This window comes from Clinocottus analis, unplaced genomic scaffold, assembly GCF_023055335.1.
Source record: "Clinocottus analis isolate CAN_PGR_092001 unplaced genomic scaffold, fCliAna1.0.p SCAF_12, whole genome shotgun sequence".
Lineage (NCBI taxonomy): Eukaryota > Metazoa > Chordata > Actinopteri > Perciformes > Cottidae > Clinocottus > Clinocottus analis.
In genome coordinates, this window is record NW_027175843.1 from 19,644,111 (window position 1) to 19,657,981 (window position 13,871).

General features: G+C 37.0%; 1 protein-coding gene across 1 annotated transcript; it reads left to right on the plus strand.

Annotated features, from left to right (window-relative positions):
- The first annotated feature begins 2,281 nt into the window (after positions 1–2,281).
- On the plus strand, positions 2,282–13,660 carry si:ch211-67e16.4 (uncharacterized). The gene is made up of 10 exons (XM_068571806.1): positions 2,282–2,345; positions 3,199–3,662; positions 7,971–8,114; positions 8,676–8,920; positions 9,655–9,819; positions 9,995–10,058; positions 10,265–10,473; positions 10,668–10,754; positions 11,472–11,559; positions 11,970–13,660. Exons 2-10 carry the CDS (start codon positions 3,242–3,244, stop codon positions 12,224–12,226), a joined length of 1,680 nt encoding a protein of 559 aa, XP_068427907.1. The 5' UTR covers positions 2,282–2,345; positions 3,199–3,241; the 3' UTR covers positions 12,227–13,660.
- The last annotated feature ends 211 nt before the right edge of the window (positions 13,661–13,871 follow it).

Here is a 13,871-nt window from a genome sequence, read left to right on the forward strand (position 1 = left end):
TGAAGAAGAAAAAAAAAATCATCAACGTGAAACACAATTAGCTGAAGCATTACAATTCAAAATTAAATTTAAGACACCAGTTAATTTTGGAAAATCATTGGAAATTTTGATATTAAACAATTTGAGTTCAAACTCAGAGTTCTTGTCATGGTGTACAGTGACTTATTATTTCATATACACACAAATCAAATGATCTACTTCTTCGTGAATGAAATGTTTATTAGAATAACCACATGAATAAACTGCTAAACAGATAATAAATGAATAAACAACATAATGAACAAAATGAATGGAATTAATAAAGTACATAATGAATAAATGAGTAGAATAAATAAAGATGGAACGTGTGATGCAGCTGATAGGATATCACAGTGTTCAGATGTAGAACGTATTATCTTGCGTACTTCTTTGATCTCAAAAGGTTAAGTAAACATTCCCATATACGAATTGCAAAATAAATTAAATCCCAAGTCACAAACATGCAGCCATGTATGCAGCCAATCGGGTCGTAGTTATTGTATAATGTGTTAACAGTGTCAGAACCACAGAAGAAGAAATGTAGGACTTTAACTGATACGCAGTGAACACAGTGCTAAGTCTGGAGGCCTAACGAGAGGCGTCTTTTGACTGTAACTTGATACATTTAGTGTAATCATATAGACAAGACTGTGAGTTACAAATGCATCCTAAACACTACACGAGGAATTGTGCATGCAAGTGAGCGATAAGTTGAAATGGATTTATTTTAGTCACTGTACACCATGACAAGAACTCTTATTTCTAACACTGCAGCATAATCTTGTCTTTCGTCCAGTCTATTTTAACTAGTTATGCCTCATTGTATTTGCTTTCTGTGTGTGGTGAATGTGTGAGCCTCTGTGTTGTCCCGTCAATACTTGATAAGGTCTAAGAGTCTCCTGAAAGGTGATACCACGTATATTGATATTCTCACTCTATCTATTGTTTGTGCACGCATCGTAAAGTGTTAATATTGTATAACCTTGTATATTTAATCTTATTACTGTTTTTTCTGGTGCATTTACAGAAATGCTATCATTAATGTGCACTGTCTCTTTAAAAAATAAACCATTATTATTAGATTTCCCAGTCAAGATGATGTAAAATGTAATTTAAATAGCCCACCGTTAGACAGTAATTTCAGTAGCATTGGGCCAAATGCTCAGAGGTGATGTAAACTCATTGTAAAGAGTGTCACCAGGTCCTCTACTGACTGTGAACAGTCCTTAGGGAGCAGGCCGGCTAGAGCCGCACCGTACACAGCTAATTACTGTACGATCCAGCAGCTACTGGGTGATGAAATACATCACACCTCCATAAAAAAAATGATCAATCAGCATTTGTAATACTAGCTGTTAAAATAGCTCTTATTACATTTATTTGACATCTTTGCAGATTTTGATTTTTAACATGAAATATAAGTCAACTAATAAATAATTAACTTTTGTTAAAGATTAAACTACTCAGAAGAATAGTTGAAACTACCACCTGCATACATGTGGAGATTGCAATAAAGTTTTGTTTCAAGTTTTTGAAATAAGTAATTTAGCATGAGTAATTTTTTACTTTTAGTACTTTAACAATGTTTTGACGGTGTTGTACTTTTACTGAGTTTAATGAGTTTTACCACTTCGACTGTAGACCTAAAAAGAGAAAATAGATACACGCACGCACACACACACACACACACACACACACACACACACACACACACACACATATGTGGCCGATTAAGCTTATTCTGATATGTACAGTTTGAGGCTCAAAACTAAATATGTAATGAAAGATTTCCGTAGTTTGTAGCTCACAACGCTTCTTATTGCCCATTTCCTCCACTGCGAAAAATTAAGATTTGTCAGTTATGATTATAATTATGAGATGCAAAGTCATTGTTTTGAGATTGTAAGTCATCATAAGGACTTACAGGATCGTTATTTCTCATCACTGTGCAGAAATGGGTTGCAGGGTATTGTCTCTATGTAAAACATCATGCAGACCGGAAGACGAAGAAAAAAAGGCACTGATTTTCTGCACAGAGTGATCATCTGTCCGACCCGGAAACACTTCCCCGTTCGGTAACGTAAACACTGTCGTTTCTCAAGTTTGCACCAAAATAAACTACCTTTATAAAATAATAAAATTGAAGACATAAGAGCAAACATAACATAAAACAGTGTTTAAAAATAGCGAGCCAGTGTTACGACTTCATTCATTCTTTACGTTACGACTTCCGGCCCAACTCGACGTTACAACTTCCGGGTTTACTTTACGTTAGCTAACGTAACGTTACATTAGAGACGTCGCTACAGCTACTAAACTGTTGAGTGGTAAGTGTTTTCTCTTCCATCCTAATGCGATAATTCAACATAGTCTGGATGTGTCAGGTATTTATATTTCCTCATGGAAAGATTACCGTAAAGCTTCCTAATGTAACGTAATTCAAGCGTTAAACTACAAGTCGGAACAGATGTTTCTGTGACGCCACTCGCGTTAATCACGCATTTAACTCAACGTTTCATACATCTCTAGCAACTCCACGTTGCCTCTGACGTGTCACAACATGTAGTTGCGTTGATTAAAGTCACGAACAACCTCTTCTTAATTCCTCGATTTGCACCAATGCATTTTTTTCACAACTGATCCAATTACATAAACAAGTGCAGGCCTATTGTTAACTTGTGCAGAATCAGAACCGTTTATTTGCACGTACAAGGAATTTGACTCGGTGAAAGGTGCATAACAATAAACATAGACATATAATGAAACAACACAAATAATACATACAATACACATACAACAGTACTTAAAATATAAGTGGCATGTGTATTTTAATAAGAAAACGATGTGTGTGGGTGTTAAAGGAAATTGTTCTGTGGCTTGTCAATCAGTTAGTAGGGCTCCTGGTCTTTGTAGTCCTGAGAGTCAGAGTCAGTTAGTGGGGCTCCTGGTATTTGTCGTCCTCTGGATGTGAGAGTCAGTTAGTGGTGTTCCTGGTATTTGTAGTCCTGTGGATGTGAGAGTCAGTGAGTGGCGTTCCTGGTATTTGTAGTCCTGTGGATGTGAGAGTCAGTTAGTGGGGGTCCTGGTCTTTGTAGTCATGAGAGTGAGTCTGTTAGTGGGGCTCCCACATTGTCATGTTTGATATCAATGCATCTAACTGTCGTGTAATTGTGCGCGCAGGGGAAAACTTTCGACGAGGTCATTCTCCGGAAGTCTCCTCAAAATGGACGTCAGCATCGCCGTGACGCTGATCCGGGGCCAGATGGGCGCCGTGGTGGAGCGGGCGGTGAACGGCGCCGTGGAGACCGTGCTGGCCGAGATGCTCAAAGTGGTCGGCGTGAAATTTGAGGAGCTGAAGTCCCAGGTGGCGCTGATGAAGAGGGACGTGGCGTCGCTGCAAAGGGAGAAGGTCCAAAAGGAGAAGGAGAACGATAACATCCGAGCCAAGCTGCGCTACACCGAGCTGAAGCTCAAGTACTACCGGCAAGGGGTGGAGGAGGAGCTGCAGCAGAGGGCTTCAGCCTCCGCCCTGGTGCGCGTCCACCCGTCCTCCTTTCTCCAAGCGCAGAGGGACGGCGCCGGCGTTTCCTCCACCGAGGCCTCGACGTCGTGCTCGACACAGAGCGGGATGTCGAGCAATCCAGGTAAAGGTCCGCGGAAACGACCGACTCCTTCCTGGCGGTCCGTCCCGTGGGTGTGCAATAGCAGGAGATGCTTCTGGGTTGTTTTTTTTAGCTGCCATACTGCGAGTGGCCACCGGGGGGGCGGCGTAGACCATAATACAGGACAAATGTTTTGTTGATTTAAAAAAAAAAAAAGATTTGAATCGGAAAAATCCAGTTTTATTGTTGAACTTTGAAAAATTAAGCAATGTATTCAAAATAAATTAAATATTATTGTGATTAAGTTCAATTTTTTTTAATCAATTTTTTCAGTAACAGATTTTAAATTTTAACTGTTCTTTTTTTTTTTTTTTTTTTTTTACAGTTTCGTATGGAAACCCATTCCCGTCACAAAAAAAAAAAATTCGGACCAGAAAAATAAAAAATTGGGACCAAAAAAATTGGGAGAAAAAAATATATAGATTTCTTTTCGTTGACAAAAATAAAGAAAACATCTAAGCAATACGTTAGTTCATCACTTTGGTTTTACAATACCTTAATTTAAATGTAAATATGTATTGTTCATACAACAAAACAAGTACAGGTAAAAAAAAGTCCAATCTTGTTTCAATTCAAAATATCTTTTAGTAAATAACAAGAGCACTTGAATATAAAACAGTGCTTGCTTGGCAATGTCAACCACCTGTAAGCCCGTATTGATGGGTTACTTTAAAGTAAATAATTCATTCAATATATGTGTGGACTTTGCATTTTACTCAGTTCTTAAAAATGGTCAATGGAAGGTCAACAATGTACTTTGTCTGTACATATATTAGCTACAATTATATTTAGGCTGTAACTGTAATTTTGCGATTTGTAGTCAGTAGTCAAGTTCTCATTTCTCTCCTGGAATAAAACTTTTTTTTGTTGCCTTTTTTCAAGTCAATCGTATGGAAGCCCATTCCCGCCACTCAAAAAAAAAAAAAAAAATTAGGACCAAAAAAAAAAAAAGAACACTAAAAAAAAAAAGTTGTCCTTTTTTCCGTTGACTAATTATTTTTTGTTGTTCCGGGAATGGGCTTCAGTAAAGTTTCGAACAAAAATTTGAAACTGTAAAAAAAAAAAAAAAATTGAAAAAATATATAAAATATGTCTCTGAAAACTAAAAAAAAAAAAAAAAAACTGAATCACAATTTTTTTAACCAAATTTTTTTTTCAGAAACTCTTTTTTATTTCAAATACATTGTTGAATTTTTTTTGGTCTTAATTCTTTTTTTTTATTTTGGGTCCTAAATTTTTTTTTTGCGTGGCGGGGATGGGCTTCCATAGAGTTTCGAGATCTAAACCTGAAAAAAAAGAAACTGTAAAAAAAAAAAAAATAGAAAAATAAATAAATATATGTCTCTGAAAACTAAAAAAAGAAAGAAAAAAAAAAAACTGAATCACAATTTTTTTAACCAGTTTTTTTTCAGAAACTTATTTTCATTTCAAATACATTGTTGAATTTTTTTTGGTCTTAATTTTTTTTTTTTTTTTTGGTCCTAATTTTTTTTTTGCGTTGCGGGAATGGGCTTCCGTAAAGTTTCGAAAAAAAAAATTGAAACTGTAAAAAAAAAAAAGAATTTGAAAAGAAATATAAAATATGTCTCTGAAAACTAAAAAAAAACACAAAAAAAAAACTGAATCACAATTTTTTTAACCAAAATTTTTTTTCAGAAACTTATTTTTATTTCAAATACATTGTTGAATTTTTTTTGGTCTTAATTTTTTTTTTTTTTTTTTTTGGTCTTAATTTTTTTTTTTTTTGGTCCTAATTTTTTTTTTTTGGTCCTAATTTTTTTTTTTTGCGTGGCGGGAATGGGCTTCCGTAAAGTTTCGAAAAAAAATTTGAAACTGTAAAAAAAGAAAAGAATTTGAAAAAATATATAAAATATGTCTCTGAAAACAAAAAAAAAACTGAATCACATTTTTTCTAACCAAAATTTTTTTTCATTTCAAATACATTGTTGAATTTTTTTTGGTCTTAATTTTTATTATTTTATTTTTTTTGGTCCTAATTTTTTTTTTGCGTGGCGGGAATTTTTTGTTGTTGCGGGAATGGGCTTCCGTAAAGTTTCGCAAAAAAATTTGAAACTGTAAAAAAAAAAAAAAATTGAAAAAATATATAAAATATGTCTCTGAAAACTAAAAAAAAAAAAAAAAAAAAACTGAATCACAATTTTTTTAACCAGTTTTTTTTCAGAAACTTATTTTCATTTCAAATACATTGTTGAATTTTTTTTGGTCTTAATTGTTTTTTTGTTTTTTTTGGTCCTAATTTTTTTTTTTGCGTTGCGGTAATGGGCTTCCGTAAAGTTTCGAAAAAAAAAATTGAAACTGTAAAAAAAAAAAAGAATTTGAAAAGAAATATAAAATATGTCTCTGAAAACTAAAAAAAAACACACAAAAAAAACTGAATCTGAATTTTTTTTAACCAAAATTTTTTTTCAGAAACTTATTTTGATTTCAAATACATTGTTGAATTTTTTTTGGTCTTAATTTTTTTTTTTTTTTTTTTTGGTCTTAATTTTTTTTTTGCGTGGCGGGGATGGGCTTGCATAGAAGAAGTTTCGAGATCTAAACCTGAAAAAAAACTGTAAAAAAAAAAGAATTTGAAAAAATATATAAAATATGTCTCTGAAAACTAAAAAAAAAAAAAAACTGAATCACAATTTTTTTTAACCAAAGTTTTTTTTCAGAAACTTATTTTTTATTTCAAATACATTGTTGAATTTTTTTTTTTTCTTTGGTCCTAATTTTTTTTTTTTGGTCCTAATTTTTTGGGGGGCGTGGCGGGAATGGGCTTCCGTAAAGTTTCGAAAAAAAAATTGAAACTGTAAAAAAAGAAAAGAATTTGAAAAAATATATTAAATATGTCTCTGAAAACAAATAAACAAAAAAAAAAAAACTGAATCACATTTTTTCTAACCAAAATTTTTTTTCATTTCAAATACATTGTTGAATTTTTTTTGGTCTTAATTTTTTTTTTTTTTTTTTTTTTGGTCCTAATTTTTTTTTTGCGTGGCGGGAATTTTTTGTTGTTGCGGGAATGGGCTTCCGTAAAGTTTCGAAAAAAAATTTGAAACTGTAAAAAAAAAAAAAAATTGAAAAAATATATAAAATATGTCTCTGAAAACTTAAAAAAAAAAAAAAAAACTGAATCACAATTTTTTTAACCAGTTTTTTTTCAGAAACTTATTTTCATTTCAAATACATTGTTGAATTTTTTTTGGTCTTAATTGTTTTTTTGTTTTTTTTTTGGTCCTAATTTTTTTTTTTGCGTTGCGGTAATGGGCTTCCGTAAAGTTTCGAAAAAAAAAATTGAAACTGTAAAAAAAAAAAAGAATTTGAAAAGAAATATAAAATATGTCTCTGAAAACTAAAAAAAAACACACAAAAAAAACTGAATCTGAATTTTTTTTAACCAAATTTTTTTTTCAGAAACTTATTTTGATTTCAAATACATTGTTGAATTTTTTTTGGTCTTAATTTTTTTTTTTTGGTCTTAATTTTTTTTTTGCGTGGCGGGGATGGGCTTCCATAGAAGAAGTTTCGAGATCTAAACCTGAAAAAAAACTGTAAAAAAAAAAGAATTTGAAAAAATATATAAAATATGTCTCTGAAAACTAAAAAAAAAAAAAAACTGAATCACAATTTTTTTTAACCAAAGTTTTTTTTCAGAAACTTATTTTTTATTTCAAATACATTGTTGAATTTTTTTTTTTTTTGCGTGGCGGGAATGGGAATCCGTAAAGTTTCGAGAAAAAAAAAATTAAACTGTAAAAAAAAAAAAGAATTTGAAAAAAAATATAAAATATGTCTCTGAAAACTAAAAAAAAAAAAAAAAAAACTGAATCACAATTTATTTAACCAAATTTTTTTTTCAAAACCTTATTTTTATTTCAAATACATTGTTAAATTTTTTTGGGTCTTAATTTTTTTTTGGTCCTAATTTTTTTTTTTTGCATGGCGGGAATGGGCTTCCGTTGTGTTTCGAGATCTAAACCTGAAAAAAAAATTGAAACTGTAAAAAAAAAAAAAAAAAAAATTGAAAAAAAATATAAAATATGTCTCTGAAAACAAAAATAAATAATCTTTTATTCCAAAAAAAAACTGAATCACAATTTTTTTAACCAAAGAAAAATTTGCAGGAACTTATTTTTATTTTAAATACATTGTTGAATTTGTCAAAGTTCAACAACAAAACTTGATTCTTTAGGTTCAAATCTTTTTTTGTTTCAAACGAACAAAACATTTATCCTACATTTGACTCCATTGTCTAACCCCTTCTTCCGGTGTTTGTACTCCCAGAATGCACCTCTGAACACAGCACGAGCAGGCATCCAATCAGAGTGCGGGGTCTTTCAGATGTGGGAGGAGTCTCCGGCTGTGACACGTCTGACTTCCTGCTGCCGGTCTCGCTCTCTGGACAGCAATCTCTGGACAGCAGTGCAGGTACACATGACTCACTCGTTACTTTGCAGATTACATTCAATACAAACTGTTCAACGAGTAAATCATGATGTAATATTGTAAATTAAGAATTTACAAGTTACTTCACCAGCTTTACCAGCTTTTAAAACTCATCCCCAAGTGATTATAATCCAATAATAATAATATAATAATAATATAATATAATCCGTATTCTAAAATAAGCTTTTCTGCATGAGGAGTACTTTTACTTTTGGTACTTTTAAGTATACTCTCATGTTAATACTTTTAGCTCTTTTACTTCAGTAACATTTTGCATGCAAGTCCTTAACTTAAAGGGTTATTTTCGCAACTTTTGTTGAAGTTTAAGATCTGAGAACTTCTTCCACCTCAAAAGTATGACGAAGGTGGAAAAAGATAAAAAAATTCAAAAATTGCGTTCATGTTGACTGACGAGTAAAACGAATGTAAGTAAAGGCGTCTAAAAGAAAAGTTTGAGGTGATTTCTAAACCCCGTCTCTACTATTTGTCGACCAGCGGGCCCTGATTTAGTTCATGTCCCAATAGAACTGTCCTTTTGTGCAGTTTTGTTCTGCCCCGCAGAGCGAGACCCGTCTCAGAGCCGGGACCAGCAGGACCAGCAGGACGCCTGCGAGTGGACCGTCGCTCTGCCGCCGCACGCTGGGGGAGGCGTGGCCTCGCCATCGGCCTCGTCCCGCCCCGTCCAGACCCTCAAGCTGGACCCGGGGCGGCAGTCGCCCGGCGGCTCGCTGTCCCCGGAAGTCTCCGCTCAGGCCGATAGCTCCACTCTGCCCCCTTCTGCTCCACAGGTGACAACGCACTTCTAAACAAAACTAGATTACTATTTTTATTCATTTTTTAAGTGTTGAAGTCTCAACGTGTCGGCTACAAAGTAACATATGTAGGTAATGTTTCTCCACTCATTAAGACAGACAAGATGAACCTTGTTTTTGTCCCCCAGAGGGCAAATTTGGTCATTACAGCAACCAAAATGAGAATATAGTAAGATATGGAAGACCTGGAAAAGTCATGGAATTTTAAAATGGTTATTTCCAGTCCTGGAAAAGTCCTTTTAAATAAACCAAAAGTGCAGTAAAAGTCCTGTAAATGTTTTATATTCATGTGTTCATGACGTTCATTCACGCTGAGTGTGAAATAATGAATCTGCTTTTAAAAGAAAGAGGTTTAAAATATCAGCAGCATACATACAGGCATCTATATGAATGTTTATTCTTTTAATCAAACTATTGTCTCTCATTCATTTGAGTCATTCAAGGTTTACTGTATGCTTTGAATCCTCATTGTTAGTTTAAATTCTACATTTTATCACTTTTTACTGTTCACACACACATTTCACACCATGTTTGCTCATGGACATTTGGTTTAAAGTTATGTAAAATTGGAAACACACACACACACACACACACACAGAGGAAGTTATCAAACCGGATGCATGAACACACGTCGTCTCTCTACAAACCAGAGGACTCTCATCTTTAAGCTATTGGAGGTTTTTCATCTCGTTGTCTCTGTTGTAACGCAGGTGAAGCAGGAGGTCCAGGAGCAGCATGAGGAGGAAGAAGAAGAGGAGGAAGAGGAGGTGATCTGTATCAAAGAGGAGCCGGAGGAGGAGGAGGAGGTGCAGGAGGTGATGGCCACCCTCCTGATGGACTGCCAGCTGCAGCAGGGTCACCTCCTGGAGGCCGAGGTGAGGCTCCACACAACCGAGTCCTTCACTGTGCGGTTTATTTGGGACCGCGGCGTCTTTCTGCACACGCTGTGTGGAAGATCACCCAGAGTGCTTTGCGGCCGCAGGGCGGCAGGAGAGTTAGGACGACCTCGTCACGACGTAACTGTTGTCACCGCTTTGTGTCGCTCTGCAGGCTCAACGCGCCGTGAACCAGAGCTTCTCTCTGCAGAGGAGCTTCAGCTCCGCACCACACAGCTGTGAGTGTGTGTGTGTGTGTCTGTGTGGGTCTGTCTGTGTGTGTGTGTGTGGGTCTGTGTGTGTGTGTGGGTCTGTGTGTGTGTGTGGGTCAGTGTGTACGTGTGAGACTCGTTGTAAAACCTCTTTTATAGTTTTCTCCCCTGCTTCATTCTTCTTTTATTTTCTGTTCACACACACACACACTCTCTCACACACACACTCTCAGACCTGCTGTCTCAGCCCGCGTCCTCCCTGCAGTCCCTGGTCGCTCTTCCGCCCGGCGTCCCGCCCCCCCGCCCGGCGGTTCGATCCTGGACCAAAGACCTGAGCCTGTACGAAGAGTACAAGCTGCGGCGGAACGAGCTGCGCCGGCGGAGCATCACCCGGCGCCGCGAGCTGGAGAAGACGCTTCCTCAGCCGCTGCTGGCGGACCTGGTGAGTGGACCTGTTTAAATCTTTTTAAATACAACTCTCTACACACACTACTGGTCAGAAAGCAGCTTTCAAAACGCCCCCGTGTCTGCGTTCATAACATGACAATGGAGGAAGGTTCACCTGGTTGTTTTTTAATGTAAAAAATGTAAAATCTGATGCTTTTTTTTTTTTTCTTCTCTCCGCTGCTTTTGAAGGTGCGAGAGCGCCGAGAGAAGACCCGGCTGCGAGTGGCCCGCTGGAGGGCCAAGAGGAAGCTGCAGGACGGTTCTCACCAGGAGCACGTCAGTAAACACTTTGTGCTCTCGGTGATGTCACCACGAGTTATTTGGGCGTTTTTGAAGTTGCCTGCATTTGTTATTGTACATGTACTCCAAGAGTCAGAACGCAGAAGAAGGCCGGTTAGCCGCCGATCGCACCAAACGCGAGTTTCTAGTGTTTTTCTAGTGTTTTTTCTAGCGTTTTAAAAGTTAAAATATTCTCAACTTTTAAGCGCGGAGTCGCGCAGCTCGTCACCGTCACACTCGGCCAGGGCAGCCAATCGGGTCGAGCGAGAGGCGGAGCTTTAATCCTTCCTGTCTTCGTGTGAATTCGTGTGAATTCAAAAGAAAATGGCTTCCCTCCAACGAGGCGCTAACGCTAGCGGTATTTAATTCCCAAGAGCTTTACAATTCAAGATGGAAACACGACTCTGCTGCGCAGAAGACGCTCCAACTCACTCCTGCTCAGCACAACTGAAAACTCTCGTCATCCAGACACAATTTGCGAAATAGATACAATTTCCTTTTTTTTAAAACTTTTTTTTGGGGACTTTTTCCTCCTTTTTTAAGCGGCTGCGCTTTTAAAAGTCCTGTCTGGTGTGATCGGCCTCTTAGTTTCAGTGTGAGGGTTGTTGACTCTAGCCCAGTGTGTGTTTTTAACAACACAAACTCGCATGGAAGCATCTCGCCTTCCGGCCCTCTAACAAGGTGCCCGTCTTCCTCTGTCCTGCTCCTCCTCAGGCTCTAGGTGGCGCTGCAGGTCTTTCGTCTCAGTCGGGCTTCCCCGTCGGCAGCCAGCAGCAGCATCAGCAGCTCAGACTCAGCTGTGGTGAGAAGAGACCTCGTGACTCACTTCTGCCTCTTGAAACTGTCTGTTCCCAAAGAAACAAGTCGAGAATAGTGTATTTACTGTGTGTTTAACACTTGTACTGAAGAGTTTCCTGACTTATACAGTCGGGTTGGTAAACATTTAAGCATTAACCGGCATCACGCCGACACAAAGTATACGTAGGTTTTGCAACAAACGGCTATTTTCACTATCAATTAATGGCTTGCTTTATAAAATGTCTTCAAATAGTGACACATTCATCATTATAATCGGTTAAATATGTTGTATAAATGGAGAAAAGAAGGAAATCTCCTAATTGAGAGGCGGAAAATGCCTTTTTTTTCTGCCATTCTTGCGTCATGAATCGGAGTTGTGTGTCGCGTCGCTGATGTCCTTTCTGCTCGTTGCAGCCGCCAGCGGCCAGCAGAGGCCGAGCTCAGCGCTGCCGCCGCCCAGCAGCTTCCTCAGCAACCAATCGGCAGCGAGCAGCCTCCCCTTCATACCCTCCTCCTCTTCCTCTTCCTCTCTGCTCATGAGAGGCCACAGCATAGCTCCACATCAGCACGCCGTGACGTCATCGTCGTCTTCCTCCTCGTCCTCCTCGTACGTGCAGGTCAGCCTGCTGCAGCAGAGCATCTCTCTGACAGACAGCGACCTCCTGCAGTGACGCGTCGTGAAGCCGGACGCGCACAAACGAGACATTTCTGAAGGTTTGAACCGGCAGCTCCGGGTTTAAAGGTCACGACCGACGAGCTTGAAGCTTCATTCACAACGCTGACAGAGTCTGGATCTTTTTCTTTTCTCCTTTCTGTTCATCCCGGGAGTTTCCTCACAGTTGCTAACAAAGATTATGCTAACACTATCATTAATGGGACGATGCTATTTGTTGAATTATATCGCAGCGGGGGGCTTCGCATGGTTTCCCAGTTGTGCGATCCAAACCGACTCACAAAGTGTGTAAAGTTAAAAAGTAAAAGAAGAAGAAAAAATTCAAATTTGACTTTTTTTTTTTTTTTTTTATCGAACAAAATATTCTGTTTTGATTCCTATTTGTTGGTGTTTAGACTTTCAAAATTGTTCTCTCTAGTCAAACAATGTCTCCACACACAAGTTACATTCATTAAAGACGATGTATTTAAGAAAAATAAATAAATACTAACTCAATTAATCTGATGAATAACTTCAATTAAATATTTTATTCAAGTCATTTATTTCAGGCAGTGGTTCTCAAACTTCTTCTGTCAGGTATGGAAGCCCATTCCCGCCACAAAAAAAGTCATAATTATGACAAAAACAATTATAGTGACTTTTTTAAATAACTTTTTAATGTCAGAAATGACTTCATGTGGTCACGCCTCACTTTGGAGGAAGAAAAATGTCGAAGCCCCGACATCATTGTAAAAAAAAGTCTAACTTTTTTAGACTCCTCTGGCCGTGCTTTTTCTTTTTAAAGATTAAAGTAAACCACATCGCTCCATCAGACAAAAACTAATATGTGCAAATACTTTGTTGGAACGATGCATATAAAGTTCTATCTGTGCAAAACATAATTCATATCTGGCAACAAAAAAAACTCATAGCAAAACACGCTCAGACTAACAGCTCTCACTTTTTTTTTGTGTGTGTTTTTTAATTTATTTATGTCGTTTTTAGCCATTTTGTAGTTAATTTTTTTAATTGTGTGTGTCACACTGTGTGTGTCTGTGCTGCTGCCTCCAGCTCATCATTCTGAGTGAGAATTGGTTCTCAACTAATTTTACCTGATTTAAATTAAGTAAAAAGAATTTTAAAAAAGATTACCGCAAGGTCGCCGGTTCGATCCCTGTTCCCCATAGTTTCATGTTGAAGTGTCCTTGAGCAAGGCACTGAAGCCCCAGAGCTTCATTACTAAGGATGATGGGTAAAATGCAGAGAATCATCTCTTCACTGGAATTAATAAATGATTCTTATAAAAATATATTTATATTTTAAGAATCTGCCCCACCTGTAATACCTCTGCGCCCCACTAGAGGGTCGCGCCCCACAGTTTGAGAAACCACTGATTTAGGGTGTGTGTGTGTGTGTGTGTGTGTGTGTGTGTGTCTTTTTTTTTAAAGCACTTGATGTGAATCCCTTCCTCTCACATGATCACATGACTGACTGTAAATTAATGTACTCAAATAAAAACACTTCAACATTCAGAATCGTGGTATTTTAATTTGAACAAAACTCAGATTTTTTGAAATTTTATTATGTATGAACGTATCTTCTGGTTGTAATACTCTGCTACTCTGACTGGCTGTAAAGTACTACCTTCGTGGTACAAGTACACC